The following is a 20,985-nucleotide window of genomic DNA, read 5'->3' on the forward strand; positions in this document are numbered from 1 at the left end:
TGGCCACCGATTGGCCGACGGCGTCTCCTCGCGCTCCCTGGCGGCGCCCGCCGGCGCCGCAAGCTCGCGCATGCGCCGAGCGGGGACGGGGGCCCGGCGGGGCCATGCCGCGCCCGCGGGCGAGGCCGTGGCGGGGGCAACGGCGGCGGCGCCGTCAGCCCGCGAGGAGCCGCGCCAGGTCCCCGCGCAGCTGCTCCAGCTGCGGCTCCGGCAGCAGGTGCTGGCGGATGGCGCCCAGGGCCTCGGCCTCGGTGAGGCCGTGGAAGGCGGGGGCGGCCGCCAGGGGCAGGTGGCCGGCCAGCTCGCAGAGCGCCACGGGCAGCGTGGCCTGCACCGCGGGGCCCAGCACGGCCTGGCGCGCCCACAGCAGCACCCGCAGCCCCGCGCCGCCCCCGCCGGCGCCCGGCCCCCGCGGCGGCGCGCCCCGCGTCACCAGCACGTTGTAGGCCACGCCGCGGCCCAGCAGCAGGTCGGCGGCGCGGCAGACGTCCCGCGCCAGGGCGTCCAGGCCCTCGCCCTGGCTGTAGAAGAGGAAGCCGGGGGCCGGGACGCCGCGCAGGAAGAAGAGGCCCGGCGCCGGGCTGAGGGGCTCCGCGGGCGCGGACTCCACCAGCAGCGGCCAGCCCAGGTAGAAGCCGTGCAGGTGGAGGTGGTTGACGGAGGCGAAGGCGCCCAGGCCGTTGAAGCCCACGCGGAAGCCGGGGTGGGCGCTGAGCAGCACCGCGTCCAGGCCGAAGCGGAGCAGCTCGGGCGTGAGGACCTGGGGCAGGCGCAGTGCGGGCTCCGGCAGCAGGAGCACGTGGCCCAGCTCCAAGGGGCTCACGTTGATCACCACCAGGACGTAGTCGAGCTGAGGACAGCCTGTGGCCGGCGGGCGGGCGGGCGACCTGCACAGGCGGAACAGGACCTCGCCGGGGCGGATCTGGGTGAAGTTGAACTCCCGAGGGTCGAAGGGCTGCCGGACGCTGTGGATGGCCTGTGACTTCCTCTTCTCCACACCCCTCTGGATGTTGAGCTGGGCCACCAGCCGCATGGGGCCAGGCAGGACACGGGTCTGCAGCTCCCCCAGGTGATACCGAAACAAGCCCAGCTCCATCCTGTGCTTCCAGCCGTCCTGCAGAGCGCGGTCAAAGTGGGACAGCGGGTAGCCTGGCGGGTCGGGCTCGCTTCCCCACCCGGCTCCGTGCAGGACGAACTCATCTTCGCTGTACACAAAGTCCTCGGAGTGGGGAGTGCCCAGTGGCCCCGGCTGCTCCGGGGGGGCCTGGTCCCCGTCTGCCTCAGCTGCCATGCCTGGTGCTCCCGCGGCGCTGCCCCCGGCTGTGCCTCCTGCGGACGGACGAGCAGGAGGTGAGCGCGTGCCACGGGTGTGCTGGGCAGAGCGGGGAGCCCTGCCGCGAGCCAGGCGGGCTGCCCACCCCGCTGCCCAGCCCGGCCCGTTGCCCGCCCCACTGCCCTGCTCCGGGCAGCGGGAGGAAACGCTCTGCGCTGGAGCGGGCAGAAGCGGGGCGCTGGGGGGCCCGGGCAGCGCCCGCAGCGCTGGGAGCCCCGTGCGCAAGGGGCAGAGCTGGGCCCGGAGCTGGGCACGGGCCTGCAGGAGAGCTCCAGCCCCTGCACCGTGCCCCACTGCCCCCGCGGCCTCCCTCATCCCCACTGCCCCACTGCCCCGTGCCCCACGGCCTCCCTCATCCCCTGCACCCCATGCCCCACTGCCCCGTGCCCCACGGCCTCCCTCATCCCCCCTGCCCCACGCCCCGCGGCCTCCCTCATCCCCACTGCCCCGTGCCCCACGGCCTCCCTCATCCCCCCTGCCCCGTGCCCCACGGCCTCCCTCATCCCCACTGCCCCACGCCCCGCGGCCTCCCTCATCCCCCCTGCCCCGCGGCCTCCCTCAGCCCCACTGCCCCCGTGCCCCACGGCCTTCCCCCCGCCCCGCTGCCCCCCTGCCCCCCTCCCCCGTGCCCCCGCCCCGCTGCCCCCCCCGGCCCCTCTGCCCCCCCCGCACCTGCGGGCCGCGCGCCGGGCGGGCGGGGCTGCGGCGGCGCAGGCGGCGGCGCAGGCGGCGGGGGCGGGGCCGCCGGGGGGCGGGGCGGGGCGTTGCCATGGGAGCGGCGGAGTGACGTGGAGGCGGAAGCGGCGCGGGCCGCCATGGGGGGCTCGGCCAGCCGGCTGCCGCGGGAGGTGCTGGGCGAGTACCAGGTGCGGGGGGGCGGGATGGGCGATCGGGGGGGGGCCGGGATGCGCGATCGGGGGCGGGACCGGGCTGGGGGTCGGATGGGGGCTTGGGGGGCGGGACCGGGCCGGGGTCAAGATGGGGGTCCGGAGGACGGGATCGGGATGGAGGTTTGGGGGGGCGGGACCGGGCCGGGGTCGGGATCGGGATCGGTGTCCGGAGGACGGGATCGGGCCGAGGGCGGGGGATGAGGGCCCGGGTGACAGGACCGGGACCGGGCCGGGGTCAGGATGGGGGTCCGGAGGCCGAGATCAGGCCGGGGGGCAGGACCGTGCCGGGGGGGGGAATGAGGGCCCGGGGGGCAGGACCGGGACTGGGGGTGGGATGGGGCCCGGGTGGGGGGCCGCGGGGGCTGCCCCGGGCCTGGGGGTGCCGGGGGCTGGGCTGATCCACGCTCCCCCCGCAGGAGCTGACCTTCCTGAGCAAGCAGGAGATCCTGCTGTGAGTACCGCCCGCAGCGTCCTGCCCTCGGCCCCGCTCTGCCCGAGCCGCCCCGCTCAGTCGGGGAGCTGCTGTCCCTGGGCCCACGCCTGCCTGGGCAGCGCTGCCGGGGCACCCCCCTTCCCACCCTGCTGCCCCTTCCCGCCCCGCTGCCCCTTCGTGCCCCTTCCCGCCCCGCTGCCCCTTCGTGCTCCTTCCCGCCCCGCTGCCCCTTCGTGCTCCTTCCCGCCCCGCTGCCCCTTCCCACCGTGCTCTGGGCTCCCTCCCCACCCCAGTTTGCCTCTGCGGTCGGGGTGTGGAGCCCCCCGGCTGTTCCTGGCCCGGCGGCTTCTGTGGCTCTTTTCTTACGTTAATGAGCTGCTCCAAGCAAAGTAGGAGGCAGGAAGCACAAATCCTAGGCTGGGCCTTTCCCACTCGTGGGACTGGCAGGGTTTCAGGCTGCGAGGGTGCTGGGTGCGGCCGCTAGCCCGGCTGGCGGTGGCGCGGCGGGCGCAGGCCCTGCCTGGTCCCCCCGGAGCGCGTGACGTGCCGCGGAGCCAGGATGGGCGCAGGGCTGGCCACCGAGCCGGTCCAGACGCGTCCTGCGCGGAGGTGTCTGTTCACCCCTTTGAAGTCTGCAGGCAGCGGAGAACGGCCGCAGCCGGCCCGGTGGGGGGGCAGGCGACGGGGCCGGCTCTTCCCTCCCACCCGGGGCCGATGCTGCGGTTCAGGAGCTGGTGCCGAGCCTCTCGCAAGCCGCAGGGGAAGCTGGCGCAGCAGGCGGGACCACCTGGGCCTGCTTGCTCCTACCCCTTGACCGGCTAGCACACAGGCATTGTGCTCTTGTGCACAGCTGGCAGGGAGCTGTGGGAAACAGGGTGTCCCGCGCGCTGCCCGGCTCTGGGAAGAGCTGCCTGCGCTGCCTGTGCCCGGAGGGCTGCCGCCTGAGCCGCTCGCTCCACAGAGCGCCTCTTGTTCTTGCCTCTTCAAGTGCCTACAAGAGGTTCAGTGAGCTGCTGCCAGAGGGGGAGAAGGAGAATGCCCGCTCAGTTCGGATTCCCAAGAGCAGGATCCTGACGTTGCCTGAACTGAGGGTACGGTATCTGGGCGAGAGCGGCACTGAGCTGCTGCTCCCGTGCTGCTGGGCGTGTGTGGGCAGGTCCCTGTTTACTGCCCTGGGCCCTCGCGGTGCCAGCGCCCTGCGTGCAGCTCCCTGCCCGTAACAGCTACTCGGGGAAGCTGATCACTTACCGCACGTCAGCTCCATATACAAACAACTTCCTTGCCCCTGCTGTGCCACAGGGCAGCCTGGCATGCCCCGCTGCACGGGGCTGCGGTTGCAGTGCCTGGTCCCGGGGACACAGGACAGCTGCGGTCACGCTGTGACGACCCTCCTGCCGGGGGGGGCTGCCTGCTACCTGCCCCCTGGTACCGAGTCGGTGCTCGGTGCGGGGTCGGCGCGGGGTCGGAAGGCCCTGCTGAAATGCCGTCTTGCCAGCCTGCAGCCGAGGAAGCGGGTCTGGTGCTGCCCAGCCCTGCCCTGAGCCGTGGCGGTGTGTTGGCAGGCAAACCCCTTCAAGCACCGCATCTGCCGGGTGTTCTCCACCTCGGAGGACGGGGATGACAGCATGTCCTTTGAAGACTTCCTTGATATGCTGAGCGTCTTCAGCGACTCTGCTACCTCAGAGATCAAATCCCACTATGCCTTCCGCATCTTCGGTAACGACTGCAGGGGGGCGAACACCGTGTCTGGGATCCCTCTCCCTGTGGTGGGTGACAGATCCTTGCTCACGAGGGCTGGCTGTGTCCTCGCAGTGCCCACGGAGACAGTGGCTCTAGATACTCCCTGGGGGGATCTGCTAGTTTAGCACGATGCGCGCCAGCTCCCAGCACCGATGGGTACAGCGTGGAGCCCGCCGTGCCCTCAGGTGGTCCAGACCCTCTCCATCTGAACGTGGGTGCTGTGACTCTCTGGGGCCACTGAGGCCCTGTGGGGACCTAACTTTCCTCTCCCCAAAGACTTTGATGAAAATGGGGCTCTGGACAGAGAGGACCTGGAAAACTTGGTGAACTGCCTGACGGGGCAAAGCGAAGAGTCCAGGCTGAGCAGTGCGGAGATGGAGCAGCTCATCCAGAACGTGAGTTCCGTGAGCCTGGGCATGGCCTGCCGCACCATCCTGGCCACAGCTGCTCACGTTTCCCTCCCCTGCAGATCCTGGAGGAGTCCGACATCGACAAGGATGGCACCATCAATCTCTCAGAGTTCCAGCACGTCATCTCTCGCTCCCCTGACTTTGCCAGGTATTGCCCTCCCGTCTGGGTACTGTGCTCTCCGGCTGTGCAGCTTGTCCCGCAGGGCCTGTCTGGAGGGTTTGCCTCTCCTGGCCTCCCTGCTCACTTCCTGGCAGAGCTCTTTTAGAGGCAGTAAGCTATGCTGCCCCTTACGAGGGCTCCCGTAACAGTGAAGGGAACCTCGTCCTTGCTGGCTCCCCAGAGAGCCTCTTCTGCACAGGGTGATGCTGCATCCCTGTAGCACTGGGCACTCACAACCCTGCTTGCAGCACAGCAAGGAGGTGCAGAACCTCTTGTGTCTCTTGCAGCTCCTTCAGGATTGTGCTGTGAAAGCCCCACAGCCCTCCAGCAGAGCTGCTTCCCTGGCTACTCTTCACCGTCTCCAGGCTGCAGCTCTTCACCGTCTCCAGACATTTCCTCTTTTTCCAAGCAGCGTGGCAGAGGCCCCTGCTCTGTACCAGCCTGAGAATGCCGTACAGTGCCTTACGCAGGAGGCCCCTCCTGCTCCCCTTTCGCACCCAGCAGGCAAGATTGCAGGCGTCTCCGTAGCCCTGCAGCCGCCACCGTCCTTGCCTGGCTCCGCGGGCTGCAGATCCCTGGTGCTGCCCTGCCTGGAGGCTGGGCCCAGTCTGCTGGACCAGGAGGGAGCTCTGCTCTCCACTGATCCTAACTCCTTCGGCAAATCAAGCGCAGCTCTGCCTGGGGTGGAGGGAGGGATACAGCGGTGCTCCTGGCTGGAGCACCAAGCACAGCCCCTTTCACCCCCCAGCACCAATCTGTGCCTTCCACTGGCAGGCGGGGAGCTGTCTTCCGAGCCCGGGCCCTGCCTGGCTCCTCAGTCTTCCCTCAGACCTCCCTGAAGCAAAGTGGATTTATTTCTCAAAGCAATAACCTAAGCGGCACTTTAGATGTCCCAGCCCAGCAGCACTGCTGGCCCCTCATGGCTGTCCAGGACACTTTCCTGACCCCAACAAGCACTGCCTTTCCGCTTGCACCAGCGCGGGGGGCAGCAAGGCGCCTCCCCCCCGCCAGGGACAGCGAGAGCTGAGCCCAGAAGCACCTGCAGCCCTGCTGTGCCTCTAACCACGCTCAGGCCTGGGCTGGTTTTGATTTTTTTTTTCCTGGTCTTTTCTTTTTCCCTCCCCTCCCCTCTCCTCTGCCCTTGCCGCTGGCTCAAGCTCGGCAGTTGCTCTGGCTCTGCTGGCCTAGAGCAAACAGGAGCCTGAGCCTGTTGCTCTCCGTGTTCCCGACAAAGGACAAATAAAGGGCTCGAGTTTCACCCTCGGCCTGGCTGTGCTGCGTGTGGATTTTGTCTCACCTCTGCGGGGGGTCGGGGTGGGTCTTCTGCAGGTTCGGGGGTACCGGGGGGGGGACACAGGCCCCTGCCTGGCTCTTCTGCTCCTGCCTTTGTGCCAGCTGCAGCTCCCAGAGCCTTTCCGAGAGCCGTCTTCCTCCTCCGTGCAGCCAGAGCCTGTTCCCAGCGTGCTCAGCTGCCGCACAAAGAGCTCGGCTCGCTCAAGCAAGAGGCACAAAGAGAAATCCAGGGCAAGCAGCAGCTACCTTTGCTTTGGGGCAGTGCTGGAGCCCTTTGTGTCTGTTCATCTAGCAGACTTTGCCCTGGCCCGCTGCCAGACTGCTTGAAACAGCTTTCCCTGTGCCGGAATTGCACTTTGCAGCCTTGCCTCTCCACGTAGCACTCCTGCCGCGCGCGCAGGCGTCCTCGCCCGGCTCCGGCTGCAGACGGGACGCGGCCAGGTGCTGTCACAGGTCCCCACGGCCGGGGCACATCGGGGCGCGCTGGTGCTTGGCCGTCGCAGGCACGCCGCCGCCGGTCTCACGCATCGCCGCCTCGCTCCCAGCTGCGCTGCCCCTTCCAGCTGGGGTGCCCCGAGGTGCCCATCGCGTCTGCAAGCCCTGGCCTGCGCCGCTGCGGCCCCGCGGGCTGCGGCTGCTGGCACGGCACCGCGTTGGTGTCCCGGAGCGGGCTGGGCAGGAAGCGGCAGCGCTGGTCCCGGGGGGGCTCCGGCTCCCTGCAGCGCCGGGTCCACATGCTGCCAGCGTTTCCCAGCACATCGTTAATCCAGGGGCGAGGGTGCACGAGCGACGCCGCGCTGCGTGAGCGCGGTCACGGCCCCGCAGGCAGCACGCACGCGTACAAAGGAGACACAGGGACTTTATATAAAAACCACAGACGTTTCTGCACACACACCCCCGGGGCGCGCGGTGCTGGGGCAGCGCCCCTGGCCGCCCCGGGACACGATTCACATTTCCAACGTATGAAAAACAAACCGAGCACAGACACGCACAGCACAGGGCCCCGGGGCCGGCCGCCGCCACGGGGCGTCACAGTGAGTGGGGCGCGGGGGCCGCGGCCGCCCCCTGCCCGCTGCATAGACGGGGCCGGCGGCGGTGCCGGCCGGGGCGGGGGCCCGCGGGAGCCCGGGGCGGGTGCCGCCGCGCGGGATGCCGGCCGGCTGCAGTCCGGCGGTCTCTGCGGAGCAGAGGCGGTCGCGTCCGAGGGCTGGGGTCCGGCCCCGTCACACCACCGAGTCCTGGATGGCGGAGCCCAGGCGCACCCGGGGCCGCTGGCAGCCCGGGGACACCTCCACGAAGCTGTCCCGGACGTGGAGCGGCCGCTTCTCCGACTCGGAGAAGGCGCGCGGGGCGCCGGGGGGCTCGCGCACGGGGGTGCCGGCGCCGCAGTGGTCGCGCAGCGCCTGGTAGCCGCGGTGCTCGGGGGCCGCGCCGGGCAGGCCCCCCCCGTTGAGCGGCAGGCTCTCGGCGGGCTTGCGGGGCGGCGCGGGGCGGCGGGCGGCCTCGGCGGGCTCCAGCAGCGCCTTCATGCCGGCGCCGTGCCGCCGCAGCAGGAAGAGGGCCAGCACCAGCACGGCGGCGGCGAAGAGCACGCACATCACCAGGAACTCGGTCCAGTAGGTCTTGCCGTGCAGCCGGGCCGCGGCGCCGCCGGCCGCGGTGCTCCGCGAGGTGCTCGCCGTCTCGGGGGCGGCGGGCGGCCTCCCCCCCGGCGGCAGCGGGGCCCCGGGCGGCTCCCGCAGCCGCACGCAGTAGCTGGCCATGAGCTGGTGGAAGCCCTCCTCCAGCGACCAGCACTCGTAGGTGCCGGCGCGCTCGGGGCTGCCCACCAGGACCAGGGCGCCGTCGGGCAGCACCAGGTAGGAGGCGTTGACGGGGGCCCCGTTGTGCGCCCAGCGCCGCGTCGCCAGGTTGGAGAGCAGCTGGCAGGGCAGCGGCTGCATGGCGTTGGGCGGCAGCTGCACCGGCTGGCACGGGGCGCCCGTGGCTGCGGGAGGGCAAGGGGCACTTTGGCGGGGGGGGGGGGGGCGAGCCAGCACCACCGCCCACCCCGTCCACGGGCGCATCTCCATCCACGGCTGCATCCCATCCCATCCCGTCTCCATCCCACCCATCCCCGTTCCCATCCATCTCTGTCCCCCCCCATCCCGAACCCCCCCATCCCCATCCCTATCTCCATCCCCATCCTCATCCATCCCCATATCCGTCCCCATCCATCCGTGTCCCCATCCCCATTCCCATCCATCCCCATCCCCATCCCACTCCTCATCCATCCCCATCCCCATCCCCATCCCCATCTGTCCCTGTCCCTATCCCCATCCCCATCCCTGTTCCCGTTCCCATCTCCATGCCCTGCTGCAAGGACCATGCTGGCAGGCACGATGAACCCCCCCCCCGCTGCCCCAGCCCCACGGCAGCCCCCCACCCCGCCCCACGCGGGACCTCACCTGGGGACTGGAGGACGCGGGGACGGGGCTGGGACGCGTTGGCCGGTGGGCAGAGCCGCTCCGTGTCAGCCTCCTCCACGTCCTGCGCCCAGAGCCTGCGGGCGAGAGCCGTCAGGGCGCCGGGGGGCACCGGGGGGTCCCGGGGGGGCGGCACTTACCGGGGGTGGGCGCGGGGGCCGGGGGCGGCGCGGCGGCAGGCGCCGCGGCTCCAGGCGCAGAAGGGGTCCCGCGCCAGCACGCACTCGCCGCAGCTGCGGTAGAGGCTGCAGTTGGCGAAGGGCACCTGGGCCACCGCGTCGTAGGAGGCCGCGTAGACCAGACCCTGCGGGCGGCAGGCGCGGCGGGGGGGGGTCAGCGCCGGGACCCCCGGGCGGCCCCTCCCGGGGCCCCCCCGGCACCGCCGCCGCGCACGGCCACGTCCCCCCGCCCCGCGCTTGCCTGCGCCTGGTCCAGCAGCAAGTGGAGCACGGGCTGCCCGGCGCGGAAGAGCCGGATCTCCTCGATGATGTGCACCTTGTGGTTCACGTGCACCGCCTTGTGCAGCCGGCCGTCGTCTGCAAACGGGGGCAGCGCTGAGCGGGGCCGGGGGGGCGCGCGGCCCCGTCCCCCCCCCGGCGCCGGCACCCACCCGTGCCCAGGAAGAGGACGTCGTAGGTGCCGTGCAGGCCCTGCGCGCGGTGCACGCCGATCTGCTGGTAGCGCGCGTGGCTGTGCAGCAGCAGGGGCTGGCTGCGCACCGCCCCGTCCATCAGGAAGTGGTCCTTGATGAAGTTCAGCACCCGGTCCGGCATCTGCAGCGACGAGTTGATCTTCAGGTGCCGCGTGTGGCTGGTGATGCACTGCGGAGGGAGCGGGGTGTGGGACGGGGCGCGCGGCGGGAGCCCGGGGCCGCCCCGTCCCGCGGGACCAGCCACCTACCATGCCCGGCCGGGGCTCCGGCACGGGGCCGGTGTCCGTGTACCACTGCTGCGTCTCGCGGTTCACCTCCTTGTAGAGCCCGGCGAAGGCCTTCTGCACACTGTGCATGGGGAAGGCGCACACGGCCGAGCCGCCCAGCCCGCCCTTGCTCCTGGCGGGGCAGAGCCGGCTCGGATCAGGCTCCCGGCTGCGCCGAGCCCGCACCGGCACGGCAGCGGCAGCAGCAGCGCCCCGGGGACCCGCCAGCCCGGGACCGCCCGCCCCTCACCACTGCGAGGTGAAGACGCCGTAGAAGAGCGTCTCCCTCCAGCGCGTCGCGCCCGGCGTGAGCACGAAGACGTCCTGCAGCACGTTGAAGGGGAAGCCGTCGTCGGGGTGCGAGCAGAGCAGCTGGGCCTTCAGGAAGGTCGTCCACCGCCGCTGCAGGACGCGCTCGCCCCCCAGGTCCCCCTGCGCGGCGCGGCACGGCGGGGTCAGCGCGGCACCGGCACGGAGCAGCCCCGCGGGCCGGGGAGGGACGAGCAAAGCGGCCCCCGAGGCGCCCAAAGAGAAACCGACCCGAGATGGGGAAGGGTCTGCGTCCTCCCCAATGGGCCGAGGCGTGGGAACGGCTCCCGCTGCGAATGCAGCGGCTGCCCAGGGCTGCGGGAGCGGGGTGGGAAGCAAGGAGGCCAGCGGAGGCCGATCCCTTCCCGGGGCTCCCAGAACCAGAGGGATAACGAGGGCAGGATGGGCCTGGGGACATGCTGGTGTCGCTGAGCACACGCACGGCACACGCTCTCACGCGCCCCCGGCCCCTCGCGCCAGCACGCCCACCTTGCACACCCGGGCGATGCGCGACACGATCGTGTTCTCGAAGTAGTCGAACTCCTTGCCGGTCTCGCTGAAGAAGAAGTAGACCTTGTCGTCGTCGCCCTCGGGGTTGCCGGCGGGGAGGCTCTCCCGCAGGTAGGCTGAGCCCACGAAGACGGGGTCTGGGGGCACAGGTGCCCTGAGCATCGCGCCACGCACCCGAGGCTCGCGTGATGGTGTGCACGGCACCCAGCCTGCACGCACGGCACCCGAGGCTCACCCACTGGCATGCACAGCACCCATCCTGCATGCACGGTGCCCGAGGCTCACCCGCATGCATGGCACTGGTCCTGCATACGTGGCCCCCATCCCGCAGGCACGATGCCCGAGGCTTGCCTGCAGCATGCACCGCGTCTGCCCCACATGCATGGTGCCACCAGCACACATGGTGCCCATCCCGCGTGCACGGTGCCCATCCCACGTGCACGGTGCCCGAGGCTTGCCTGCCAGCGTGCACGGCACCCGCCCCGCATGCATGGTGCCCGTCCCACGCGTGGCGTCCATCCTGCGTGCACAGTGCCTGTCCCAGGGGCACGGCGCCCATCCCGCGCGTGGCACGTGCCTCCCCGCCGCGGGCAGGCGGACTCCCGGCGCCCCGGGCCACGCACGCCCCGGCTCTCACCCTGCAGCCAGTTGAGGGAGTTCTCCGTCTTGAGGGAGATGCGGCTCTCCTGGCTCCGGTAGATGGTCGGCTCATTGCCCTGGAAGTTGCTGACGGTCCCGGCGTAGAGCTCGCCGTCTGCCAGAGAGAGGGGCCGCTGCTGGGACCCGGCGTGCACCGCCGCCCACCCGGCACGGCCCGCGGTCCTGGGGCCCGCACAGCCCGGACGAGCCCCGCGCCCGGTCCCGGCGGCGTGCCTTACCGACCATGACGGCCGTGGACTTGTACTCGGGGTCGAAGGGGCAGCGGCCCTTGCCGTCCTCCAGCAGCACCTTCCCCGACGCCTCCCGCTCCAGGCTGAAGTGCTGCACGTTCTGCAACGGGACCGGCCCTGAGCCCGTGCCCACCGGTGCACCGCGGTGCCGGGCCGCCGCCGGGCTGGGGGAGACGGGCCGGGCCGCGGCCCCCCCGCGCTCACCACGTAGGCGCAGGCCGGGCTGAAGGCGCAGGTCCCGCAGGTGTAGAGGTGGGTGCTGTTCAGCTGCAGCAGCATCTTGATGTAGTTGTGACAGTCCCTCTGCGGAGAGGCGGAGGAGTCTGCTTGCCATCCCGCCCCGCGGCCCCCGCGCCAGCCCGCCCCGCTGCCGCGCTCACCTGCGGGTCCTTGCCCTTGAAGGCGCACTGCCTCTTCTTCTCCGTCTCTGCGCTCCAGGGCAGCTGCGGAGAGCCACGGTCACGGGTCGCCCGGGGCGGCTGCCCCGCCGCCCCCCGCCATCGCCCCCCGCGGCTCCCAAGCGTGCACGGTGCTGCATGCACGGCGCACATGGGGAAGGCACCCGCGCTCCGGCCCCGGCCCCGGGCCGTGCTCACCCTGCGGGCGGGGGGTCCCGGCTGGAAGCGGCTGGTGTCAACGGCCAGCAGCACCTCGCGTGCCCCCAGGTAGAGCGTGCCGCCGTCGGGGCTCAGCAGCAGGGCCGTGTAGTTGGAGACGCCGGGCGCCTCGAACCGCTGCACCGCTCGCTCGGAGGAGTCTGCGGGGGGAAAGTGGCAGCGTTGGCTGTGGGGCAGCGCCCTGTGGCACCCCACGGCATGCTCCGTGCCCCACAGCATGCACGGCCCCGCAGCGCTGCAGCCACATCGAGCAGCGCCAGCGCCCCGGCTCGACGACACAGCGTCCTCGCTGCTCGCTGGCCCCGCGACCCAGGCTGGCAGCCGGGCTGGCATGCGGCGGCAGAGCAACCCCGGGGCCGGGAGAGCGGCTGCAGCACCGCGATGCCCCCGGAGCACCGCAGCTCGCATGGGAATGGGAGAGGGAGACCCGGGGCGCACTGCCGTGCTGGGGTGCAAAGCACAGCACCTGCGTCCCCACCAGCCCATGCAAAGGGGCAGCGCGGCGTGGACGGCCGGGACAGCGCGGCCCGAGCAGCCTCCCTGATGCCCCCTTGGCACGACGCGGGGTCAGGCCCCAGGACACGGAGCCCCCGGGAGCACCCCGGCGTCGGGCTCAGCCCCGGGCGACAGCCGCCTCATCACAGCCACGCTGCCGACCCACGGCTCCCTGCAGCACACGAGCCCCGCTGCTGCGCTCCACAGCGCCCACGGCCCCCCGGGCTCGGACCCCCCGGGTGGCACCGGTGCTGCTGCGTGCGCAAGCCCCGGCCCCGGGGAGCTCCCCAGCCGCCTGCCCCAACGCTGGGCAGCGAAGCCCAGGGCTGCTGGTTCCAGGGGAAGGAGACTTGGCTGCACCCCCCGCAGCAGGCGCCGGCGCCCGGGGCGGGAGGCGGCGGGTGAGTCAGGGCGCGGGGTTCACCTGCGCGGGCGCACGGCCGGCCGGGCCCCGGAAGCCCTTCCTCTCCCGCCAGCAGCCGCTGAATCAGCCGGGCCGGCTGTGTCAGCGGGACACGCCGGGCTGACTCACGCCGCCACCTCCCTCGCCCCGGCCCGCGGCTGCCCCGCCAGAGCCTCCCGGACCCCGGCCGCTCCGCCGGCACTGCCCGGGGCTCCCGCTCGGCACGGACCACGCGCGTGCCCGTCCCTGCCGGGGGCTCGAGCCGCTCCCGTGGGGCTGGCGCGGCTGGAGCGGGCGGCTGGCAGGGCTCACAGGTGCCCTCGTGCCCCATGGCCGGGGTGGCACTGCCCACAGCGGGCGCAGCGCAGCTAGCGGAGGGGCAGCAGCCGCCCCGGCAGCCTCGCGCCCTGTGCGCAGCCCTCGCACCCCACTGCAGAGCCCTCGCACCCCAGGCAGCATCCTGCCCTGCGCACAGCCCTCGCACCCCGCTGCAGAGCCCTCGCACCCCAGGCAGCATCCTGCCCTGCGCACAGCCCTCGCGCCCCATCACAGAGCCTCGCACCCCAGGCAGCATCCTGCCCCGCGCACAGCCCTCGCGCCCCACTGCAGAGCCCTCGCACCCCAGGCAGCATCCTGCCCCACGCACAGCCCTCGCGCCCCATCACAGAGCCTCGCACCCCAGGCAGCATCCTGCCCCATGCACAGCCCTCACATCCCAGGTAGCGGCCTGCCCCGCGCACAGCCCTCACGCCCTGTGCACAACCCTCGCGCCCCACTGCACAGCCCCCCCAGCCCCAGCAGCCTCCTGCCCCGTGCACGGCCCTCCCAGCCCAGGGAGCAGCTCCCGAGCCTGTGCCCGCTGCCAGAGGGACCTGTCAGGACAGGACCTGCTTCTTCCAGACAAACCTGCTGCAGGCAAATCCAGCCGCTTCCAGGAGAGCGGCTCGCCCAGCTCCTCCCCCCCGCCAAGCGCAGGCCCCACGCGGCGCCGGACATGGGCTGCTCCGGTGGAGGGGCAGCCTGCGCCCCTCGCCCGGCTCCCTGCGCCGGGACCCCCAGGGCCTCCCCACAGAGGTGGCCCTGGCTGCAGCCTCGGCTGTGGCCGAGCAGGGCTGTGACCGCGGGCGCCGAGCTGGCCTGTCCCGGCAGAGGCAGAGGGGCACCACTGCCCCCCTCCATCCCGCCCGGCTCCACGGTTCCCCAGTGCCACCACGAGCTCCGCCGGCCGCTGCGGGACACGTGTCCCGGCCACAGGGCCACGTCCACCCCGAGCAGCCCCACGCCACATCCGCACCGAGGAACCGCAGCCGGCTGCGCCAGGGAGCGCGGCCCCAGGAGGGCCATCCTGGCCCAAACCCACCGCACGCTCCCCAGCGAGCCCGCGGCCAGGCCGGGAGCTAGCGGGGACAGGGACCGCTCCCAGTGACCGCTGGATGCGGCCGCCTCCCCTGGGAGCGCAGCGAGCCCGGCAGCACGGGGAGGGCCATGCCGTGCCCCCAGCTGCAGCGCCAGCGTGGGCCCCTGGCCCGGGAGCCCCCGGCCGCTGGGTGCTCGGGTCCCAGCTGCCCCGAACGCGCCTTGCTGCTGTCCCACCCTGCAAACCCCTCTGCGGCAGGCACCAAGTCCCCCCTGCCAGGAGAGGGGCAGAGCCCCAGTGCGGGGCGGCTTGGAGTCCCTCGCAGGGCCTCGCTGCCCACTGGGGCTCTGCAGCGGGGCCTGGGCTCGCGCACAGCATCGGGGGTCCCGTGCAGCGCGCCCAGGCTGCATGGCTGAGACCGGAGGAGCCGGCAGCCCCCCGCCGCAGGGTGCCCGGTGCTGCTGCGAGGGAGCCAGGGAGAAGCCTGCACGGGCACCCACGGCCCACGGAGCCCCCACGGCCGGCCTGGCCCCGTCCCGCGCTCCCACGAGACACAGCTGTGACCACCTCGCTGCACGCTGGGACGTGAGCGCCTGCCGCCCTGGGGATCCGGCCCCCGGCCTGCTCCCCCAGCTGTGCTCGGCGCTGGTCCCAGGCGGTGAGTGCCCCACGCAGCCCCGCAGCCGCCTCGACGGCCCCGGCCGCGCTCCCCACGCTCGCTGCCCCCCGCGGCGAGGCCAGCCCCCGCGGCCCCCCGCCACCCCCTCCGGCCGCGGGACGGCGAGCCCCGGCTTGCCGGGCCGGCTGGGACGGGGCGTTCTGCAGGCTCAGCACCTCGCCTGGGCGGCACAAGGCGTTTCCACGCCGGAGCTGCAGAGCCGCGTCCGCCCCACGGCTGGGGGGGCTCACGGGGCCTGGGCACGGCGCCGGGGTCCCGTCGCAGCCCACGCGGTCGCTGCCGTGCAGGCTGCTTTGCCCGGCTCACGGGGAGCCCGGTGCCCCGGGTGCCCCGGCCGCGCCGCGGGATGCTCGCAGGCAGCAGCTCCCACTGGACGCGCCCCGGGAGCTGCGGACGGGCGCCCACCGGCGAAGCCCCCCAGTCCCCGGGCTGCCACCCGCGCCCCGGCCAGGCTCGCGGGCCACCGGCTCCCGGTCTGGGGGGGCCAGGAGGCGCCGGGCATCCCGGAGCCCGGGGGGGCAGCACCAGGCTGGCACGGCAGCCCGGCGTCCCGGGAGCCCGGCGCAGCCCGTCCCGTTCCCGGCGGTCCCGGCGCAGCCCGTCCCCGTCCCCGTCCCCGTCCCCGTCCCGGCGCCGCGCGGCGCAGCACTCACCGTAGGGCAGGCTCACCCGCGGCACGGGCTCCTGGGCCGCCGAGAGCAGCAGCGCCGCCAGCACCGAGTGCGCCAGGACGGGCAGCGCCGGCCGCGGCGCCATGGCGAGCCGAGCCGAGCCGGGCCGAGCCGGGCCGGGCCGGGCCGGGCCGGGCCGGCGGCGCTGCCCCGCCGAGCCTCCGCCGCCTCCCGCGACGCCGCCGGGCGCTGCCGACCTGCGGGCAGAGAGGGGCTCAGCGCCGCCCGCCCCGACGGCTCCCCGCCGCCGCCACCCCGAGCCCGCAGCCCCCGCGGGACCCGCGACGGGCAGCCCCCGCCCCCGGCCCGCCCCGAGGGACCGCGCCCCGCCCCCGCCCGGGGGGGCCCCCGCCCCGCCCCGCCCCGCCCCGCCCCGCGCCGCGGCCGACGGCCCCGCGGAGCCCGGCCGAGCTGCGAGCTTCCCCGGCGGTGCCCTGCCCGTGCTGCGAGCTTCCCCGGCGGTGCCCTGCCCGCGGGACCCGGTGCTGCGAGCTTCCCCGGCGGTGCCCTGCGCGCGGGACCCAGCAGCGCCCGGCTCCTTTCCCCCGCCCCGAGTGCGGGTGAGCCGCGGTCAGTCCCAGCGCGGAAGGGGCTGCGCTGTGTCCCACGAGCCCATCGCGGCCGCGGGCCTCCCCCGCACCGGGCGCTGCCTCCGGGCAGCGGGGAGGCCCGGCTGCCCCGGGAACGGCTCAGCCCCCAGCGGCCGGCGCCAGGGCCCGCGGCACGGGAGCGCTGCTGCTCCCGCAGCCCCCCCGGGGCCGGGCCCCCAGGCACAGGGCCGGCACCCGGCGCCCAGCCCCGCCGCCCCCGCTTTGCCCGGAGCTGCCCCTCCCCGGGGCTTTGGGGCGGGCGGGGGGGGGGGGCTCCGCGGGGCCGGGGGTCCCGTCCTTGGCGGCAGCGCGTGCAGACCCCGGAGAACCACCCTGCTCATCCAGCTGTCGCCATGGCAACGCGTTATTAATGACAGCTGCTTACTTCGCCATGGCAACACGCGGGCGAGGGTCTCCGCTCCGCCGCAGACGAGCTCTCCCGGGGCCGGCAGCCCGGCCCCTCGGCTGCCGCGGGAAGCGCCGCGGGATGCGGCCGCCCCGGCGCCCCCGGCCGTCGCCGTCCCGCCGCCGGGTCCCCCGTGCCCGTGCCCTGCGCCGTGGCTGTGCCGCTGCCTGGGCCATACCTGGCTGCCGGCTCCTGCCTCCCCCTCGGCCGGGCTCCTTCCTGCTCCCGGCCCCGCTCCCAGGCGCCGACGTCCCTTCCTGGGCCGGGGACAGCCCCGGCCGGGCTCCACCCCACCTGCCTTATTGCAGCACCCTTTGCCCAGGAAGTGCCACCGCGGGGCCGGACGGGGCCGGGGGGGCTGCGCGTCACGGGCCCGGGCCAGCGGCGCCCTGCGCGGGGCGAGCGTGCGGGGACCCGGCGCCACGGCGGGACCTGCGCAGCACGGCAGCGCCCGGGGCCCCGCGGGGTCCGGCATCGCCCGCCCCGGCATCGCCCCGCGGAGCCGCGCAGCCGGGCGCCCAGCAGGCCCCCGCGGCCCCCAGCCGCCCCCGGAGCCTGCGCCTTTAAGCGGCGGCCGGCAGCGCGGAGCAGCGGTGCTCCCGGCCCCGGCTGGCAGCGGGGCCTGTTTACGACAAACTCCCATTTATCTCCCGCGGCCGCCCACGCGGGCTGCCAGGGCCGGGCAGCGCGGGGGGCACCCGCAGCAGCGCTCCCGCATCTGCTCCTGCTCCCACTCCTGCAGCAGCGCTCCCGCATCCGCTCCTGCTCCTGCTCCTGCTCCCACTCCCGCATCCGCTCCCGCTCCCGCTCCCGCATCCGCTCCTGCTCCTGCTCCCGCTCCCGCTCCCACATCCGCTCCCGCTCCCGCGCCCGAGGCCGCCCAGCGCGCAGGGCAGGGCTGGCGTGTGCCTGCCGGCGTGCCCCCGGCGCGGCCGAGCCTGTGCGAGCACGCTGCCACCGGCTCTCCCACCCCTCCGCCTCGCTGTGCCCGGGACATCGCTGGGGGTGCCGAGACCCGTGCAGCTCAAACCCGTGGCCTGGGCTCAGCGAGCGGTTTTTGCACCGAATTCCCACGCCAAAGCGCTCAGGCTGCTCCCGAGGGTGGCGGGGCGGGAAGGGGGCCCGGAGCTGCCTGCCGGCGCCGGGGATGAGCAGCGGCCAGGGCTGCGCGGCCCTGCAGCCGCCCCCCAGCCTCGGCTCTGCAGCCCGGCCCGGGCGGCGGCGCGGTGCAACCGCCCGCTCACCAGCACCCATGTCACACACAGCCTGTAGGCAGGGGCTGCCCCGACGCCCCTCCCGGGGCTGCTCGCCCCTGCTCGGGATGGGGAGGGTGGCCAGGTGCCGGTGGTCCTCGTGCAGCCCCGCCGGCTCCTCGTCCTGGCCGCACACGCGGCGCGGCGCGGCGAGCTCGCACACACCTGCGGCCGCGCACGCTGCCGGGCTCGTGCTGATTCACGCACAGATGCTCCCCGGCCCAGCTGCTCCCAGCGCTCAGACTCGCCCGCGTCCTGCCGGGGCCGGCTGCCTCTCGGCTCCGCGCGGACGACACGCGCGGCCGCGCCGCTCCGCTGCACCCGGCGGCCAGCGCCCGGGGCCGGGGGATGCAGGGCCCAGGCCCCGGCGCACGCGGGGCAGGTCCGGCCGCGCAGCACCCTCCCTGCGCGCAGGCACCGCTGGAGCAGCCACCAGGGACGAGCAGGGAGCCCCCACGACCCGCACGGCCCCAGCCGCCCCCGCGGCCCCAGCCCGAAGGCTGCTTTGACACCGAACACCACGGGGCACCGGGGAGCGGCAGCACGTGCAGCCCGCAGGCCCGGGACGCGGTGCACACGCACGCACACACGCACGCACGCACACACGTGGGGCGTGCAGCACACGTGTGCCCCACACCTGGCACTGGGTGCACACACACACACACACACACACACACACACACCGAGCAACCTGCAGACGTGTCCAAAACGCTGTGCGCGCACTTCCGCACCCGCAGACAGGCTCCCTGCGGGCACGCACACCCCCTGCACATGTACACACACGCACTGTGCCTTACTGGGCACACACCCCACACTGCAAACGCACACCTGGGAACACCCCAACACGCTCCACGCCGGGGCAGGCTCCATCCACGAACGCAGCCCCGAATGCTCCTCCGCCCGCGTGTGCACACACACACGCACACACACACGCACACACACACGCACACACACCATCCACACTGCCCTCTCCACCCCCCCACACACCCTGCATGCACGACACTCCCCCCGGGCACAGCCCCCGTGCACACACACCCGTGCACACACACCCCCCCCCGCACAGGCCCACGCATATCCCCCCCCCGACTCGCGCACGTACACCCCCATACACACACACACACGCACACGCACACACGCACACACAGCCTCTTGCACAGGCCCCCTGCACCCCGCCTGCCGTGCACAAGCACACTCCGCCTTGCACGGCGCCTGCACGCTCGGCACACACACACGCACACACACACACACACACACACACACACACACGCACACACCCCTCCCGTGCCCGGCGCAGCCCCCTCGCACCCCGCCCGGTCCGGTGCCGGTGCCAGTGCCGGTGCCGGTGCCGGTGCCGGGCGCGGCCCGCCCGCTGCTTACCGGCTCGGCGGCGGGCGCGGCGCGGCGCGGCGGCGGCTCCGGGGCTCCCCGCCCGCCGCGGGGCGGCTCCGGGCGGTCCCGCTCCGCCGCCCGCCGCTCGCAACAAAGGGCCGCTCCGCCCGCCCCGCCCGCCGCCACCGGCACCGGCACCGGCACCGCCGCCGCATCCCCGCCCGCCGCGCTGCGGGCCCGCCCCCGCCGGCGCCGGGGGCTGCTCGGCGGCGGGAGCCGCGGGCGGGCCCGGCTCGGGGGCAGAGCGGGGGGCTGCTCCTCGCCCTGGGGGGCAGGAGCCGGGGGGGGGCCCGGCCCAAGGGTGCAGGAGCTGGGGGGGGGGGTGTCATATCCTGGCTCTGGGGCTGCAGGAGAAGGGGGGGGGCCTGGGCCAGGGGGTGCAGGAGCTGGGGGGTCCTGGCCTGGGGGTGCAGGAGAAGAGGAGGGATCAGTCCTGGCTCTGGGGGTGCAGGAGAAGGGGGGGGATCCTGGCCTGGGGGTGCAGGAGCTGCGGGGGGGTCAGTCCTGCCCCTGGGGGTGCAGGAGCTGGGGGGTCCTGGCCTGGGGTGCAGAAGCTGGGGGGGCCCGGCCCAGGGGGGGTGCAGGAGCTGGAGGGGGTGTGTGTGTCATATCCTGGCTCTGGGGGTGCAAGAGCTGGGGGATGGTCAGTCCTCGCTCTGGGAGTGCAGGAGATGGGGGGGGGGGGTCCTGGCCCAGGCACACAGGAGCTGGGGGTGGTCCTGGCCCAGGGGTGCAGGAGCTGGGAGGGGGGGGTTCATATCCTGGCTCTGGGGGTGCAGGAGCCCAAGCGAAGGGTCCCGGCCTGGCTCCAGAGCAGGGGGAGCCCAGGGTGTGGGGCCGTGCGGGGCTGGGGCTGCCGGGCGCTGGGGTGGGAGTCACCCGCTTAGGGCTAGAGCTAGTCCCGGCCACGGGACCCGCAGCCCCGGGACAGCACTGGAGCCGGGGTGGTGCTGGCCCTGGGGTGATGCTGGCCCTGGGGTGATGCTGGTCCTGGCCCTGGGGTGATGCTGGCCCTGGGGTGATGCTGGCCCTGGCCCTGGGGTGATGCTGGCCCTGGCCCTGGGGTGATGCTGGCCCTGGGGTGATGCTGGTCCTGGCCGCGGGACAGCGCTGGTCCCAGGCGATGCCGTCTGCCTGCTCCCCAGCTGTGGTGCCCCGTGGGGGGCCGAGGGGCTCGGCAGCGCTGTGGGGCCGGCGGGCGGCAGGGAGCCCGGCCTCGCGCGGGGCAGCAGCGAGGGCCTGACCCCCTTGCTCGCGGGCAGAGGCGTCGGTGCTGCGGCCGGGCGTGAGGGCGCCTGTGCCCGTCCCGCAGCGCAGCCCCCGGCAGCTCGGCGAGGTCCTTGCGGTGACGCGTGGCTCCAGGTGCCTCGGGTGGCTCCTGCCTCCGGGCAGCTCCACGAGGTCCTTGTGGTGACACCTGGCTCCAGGGGTTTCGGGTGACGCAGGGCTCCAGGTGTCCCTGCGGTGACTCCCAGCTCGAGGCTGCTGCCGGGTGCTGGAGCCGGCAGAGCCTGAGCGGGTGCGGGGAGGGCCGACGCTTTGCCCCCCCGGGTAGAGGAGCCAGCTGCAGCGGGGGGCTGCCGGCTGGGGAGGGAGGGGGGCGGCCGTGCCCGGGAGCGGGACAGGGGCTGCGCCAGGCCCTGGAGCTGCGCGGGACACGTGGCGGTCGGCTGGCTGACCCCCGCCCCATGCAGCCCCCAAGCAGAGCTCCTGGTGCTCCCCGAGCATCTGCACCGCGGGCACCGACCCGCCGGCCGGCACCGGGCTGGGCACG

General features: G+C 74.0%; 3 protein-coding genes across 4 annotated transcripts; 1 reads left to right on the forward strand and 2 right to left on the reverse strand.

Moving 5' to 3' along the window:
* Nucleotides 1–154: 154 nt before the first annotated feature.
* On the reverse strand, nt 155–6,542 carry GDPGP1 (GDP-D-glucose phosphorylase 1). 2 transcript variants are annotated; one of them, XM_064517778.1, is made up of 3 exons: nt 6,264–6,542; nt 3,023–3,255; nt 155–1,329 (listed from the first exon to the last, which is right to left on the reverse strand). In XM_064517778.1, the coding sequence occupies exon 3, from the start codon at nt 1,289–1,291 to the stop codon at nt 155–157; it is 1,137 nt and encodes a 378-aa protein (XP_064373848.1). In that variant the 5' UTR covers nt 1,292–1,329; nt 3,023–3,255; nt 6,264–6,542. The 2 variants fall into 2 exon arrangements, with proteins under 2 accessions (XP_064373848.1, XP_064373849.1); XM_064517779.1 differs by lacking the exons at nt 3,023–3,255; nt 6,264–6,542 and adding an exon at nt 2,006–2,150.
* On the forward strand, nt 2,093–6,231 carry CIB1 (calcium and integrin binding 1). The gene is made up of 7 exons (XM_064517782.1): nt 2,093–2,199; nt 2,640–2,674; nt 3,645–3,747; nt 4,219–4,372; nt 4,673–4,791; nt 4,866–4,954; nt 5,254–6,231. Exons 1-7 carry the CDS (start codon nt 2,149–2,151, stop codon nt 5,273–5,275), a joined length of 573 nt encoding a protein of 190 aa, XP_064373852.1. The 5' UTR covers nt 2,093–2,148; the 3' UTR covers nt 5,276–6,231.
* A 560-nt stretch (nt 6,543–7,102) lies between the features above and the next one.
* Nucleotides 7,103–16,807, reverse strand: SEMA4B (semaphorin 4B). Its single transcript, XM_064517783.1, has 15 exons — nt 16,748–16,807; nt 15,556–15,770; nt 11,948–12,108; nt 11,732–11,794; nt 11,556–11,654; nt 11,340–11,451; nt 11,099–11,215; nt 10,441–10,598; nt 9,893–10,074; nt 9,625–9,775; nt 9,335–9,545; nt 9,145–9,260; nt 8,865–9,028; nt 8,707–8,801; nt 7,103–8,246 (listed from the first exon to the last, which is right to left on the reverse strand). The coding sequence occupies exons 2-15, from the start codon at nt 15,656–15,658 to the stop codon at nt 7,483–7,485; spliced, it is 2,496 nt and encodes an 831-aa protein (XP_064373853.1). The 5' UTR covers nt 15,659–15,770; nt 16,748–16,807; the 3' UTR covers nt 7,103–7,482.
* Nucleotides 16,808–20,985: the final 4,178 nt, after the last annotated feature.

Source organism: Dromaius novaehollandiae, chromosome 10 (genome assembly GCF_036370855.1).
Source record: "Dromaius novaehollandiae isolate bDroNov1 chromosome 10, bDroNov1.hap1, whole genome shotgun sequence".
Lineage (NCBI taxonomy): Eukaryota > Metazoa > Chordata > Aves > Casuariiformes > Dromaiidae > Dromaius > Dromaius novaehollandiae.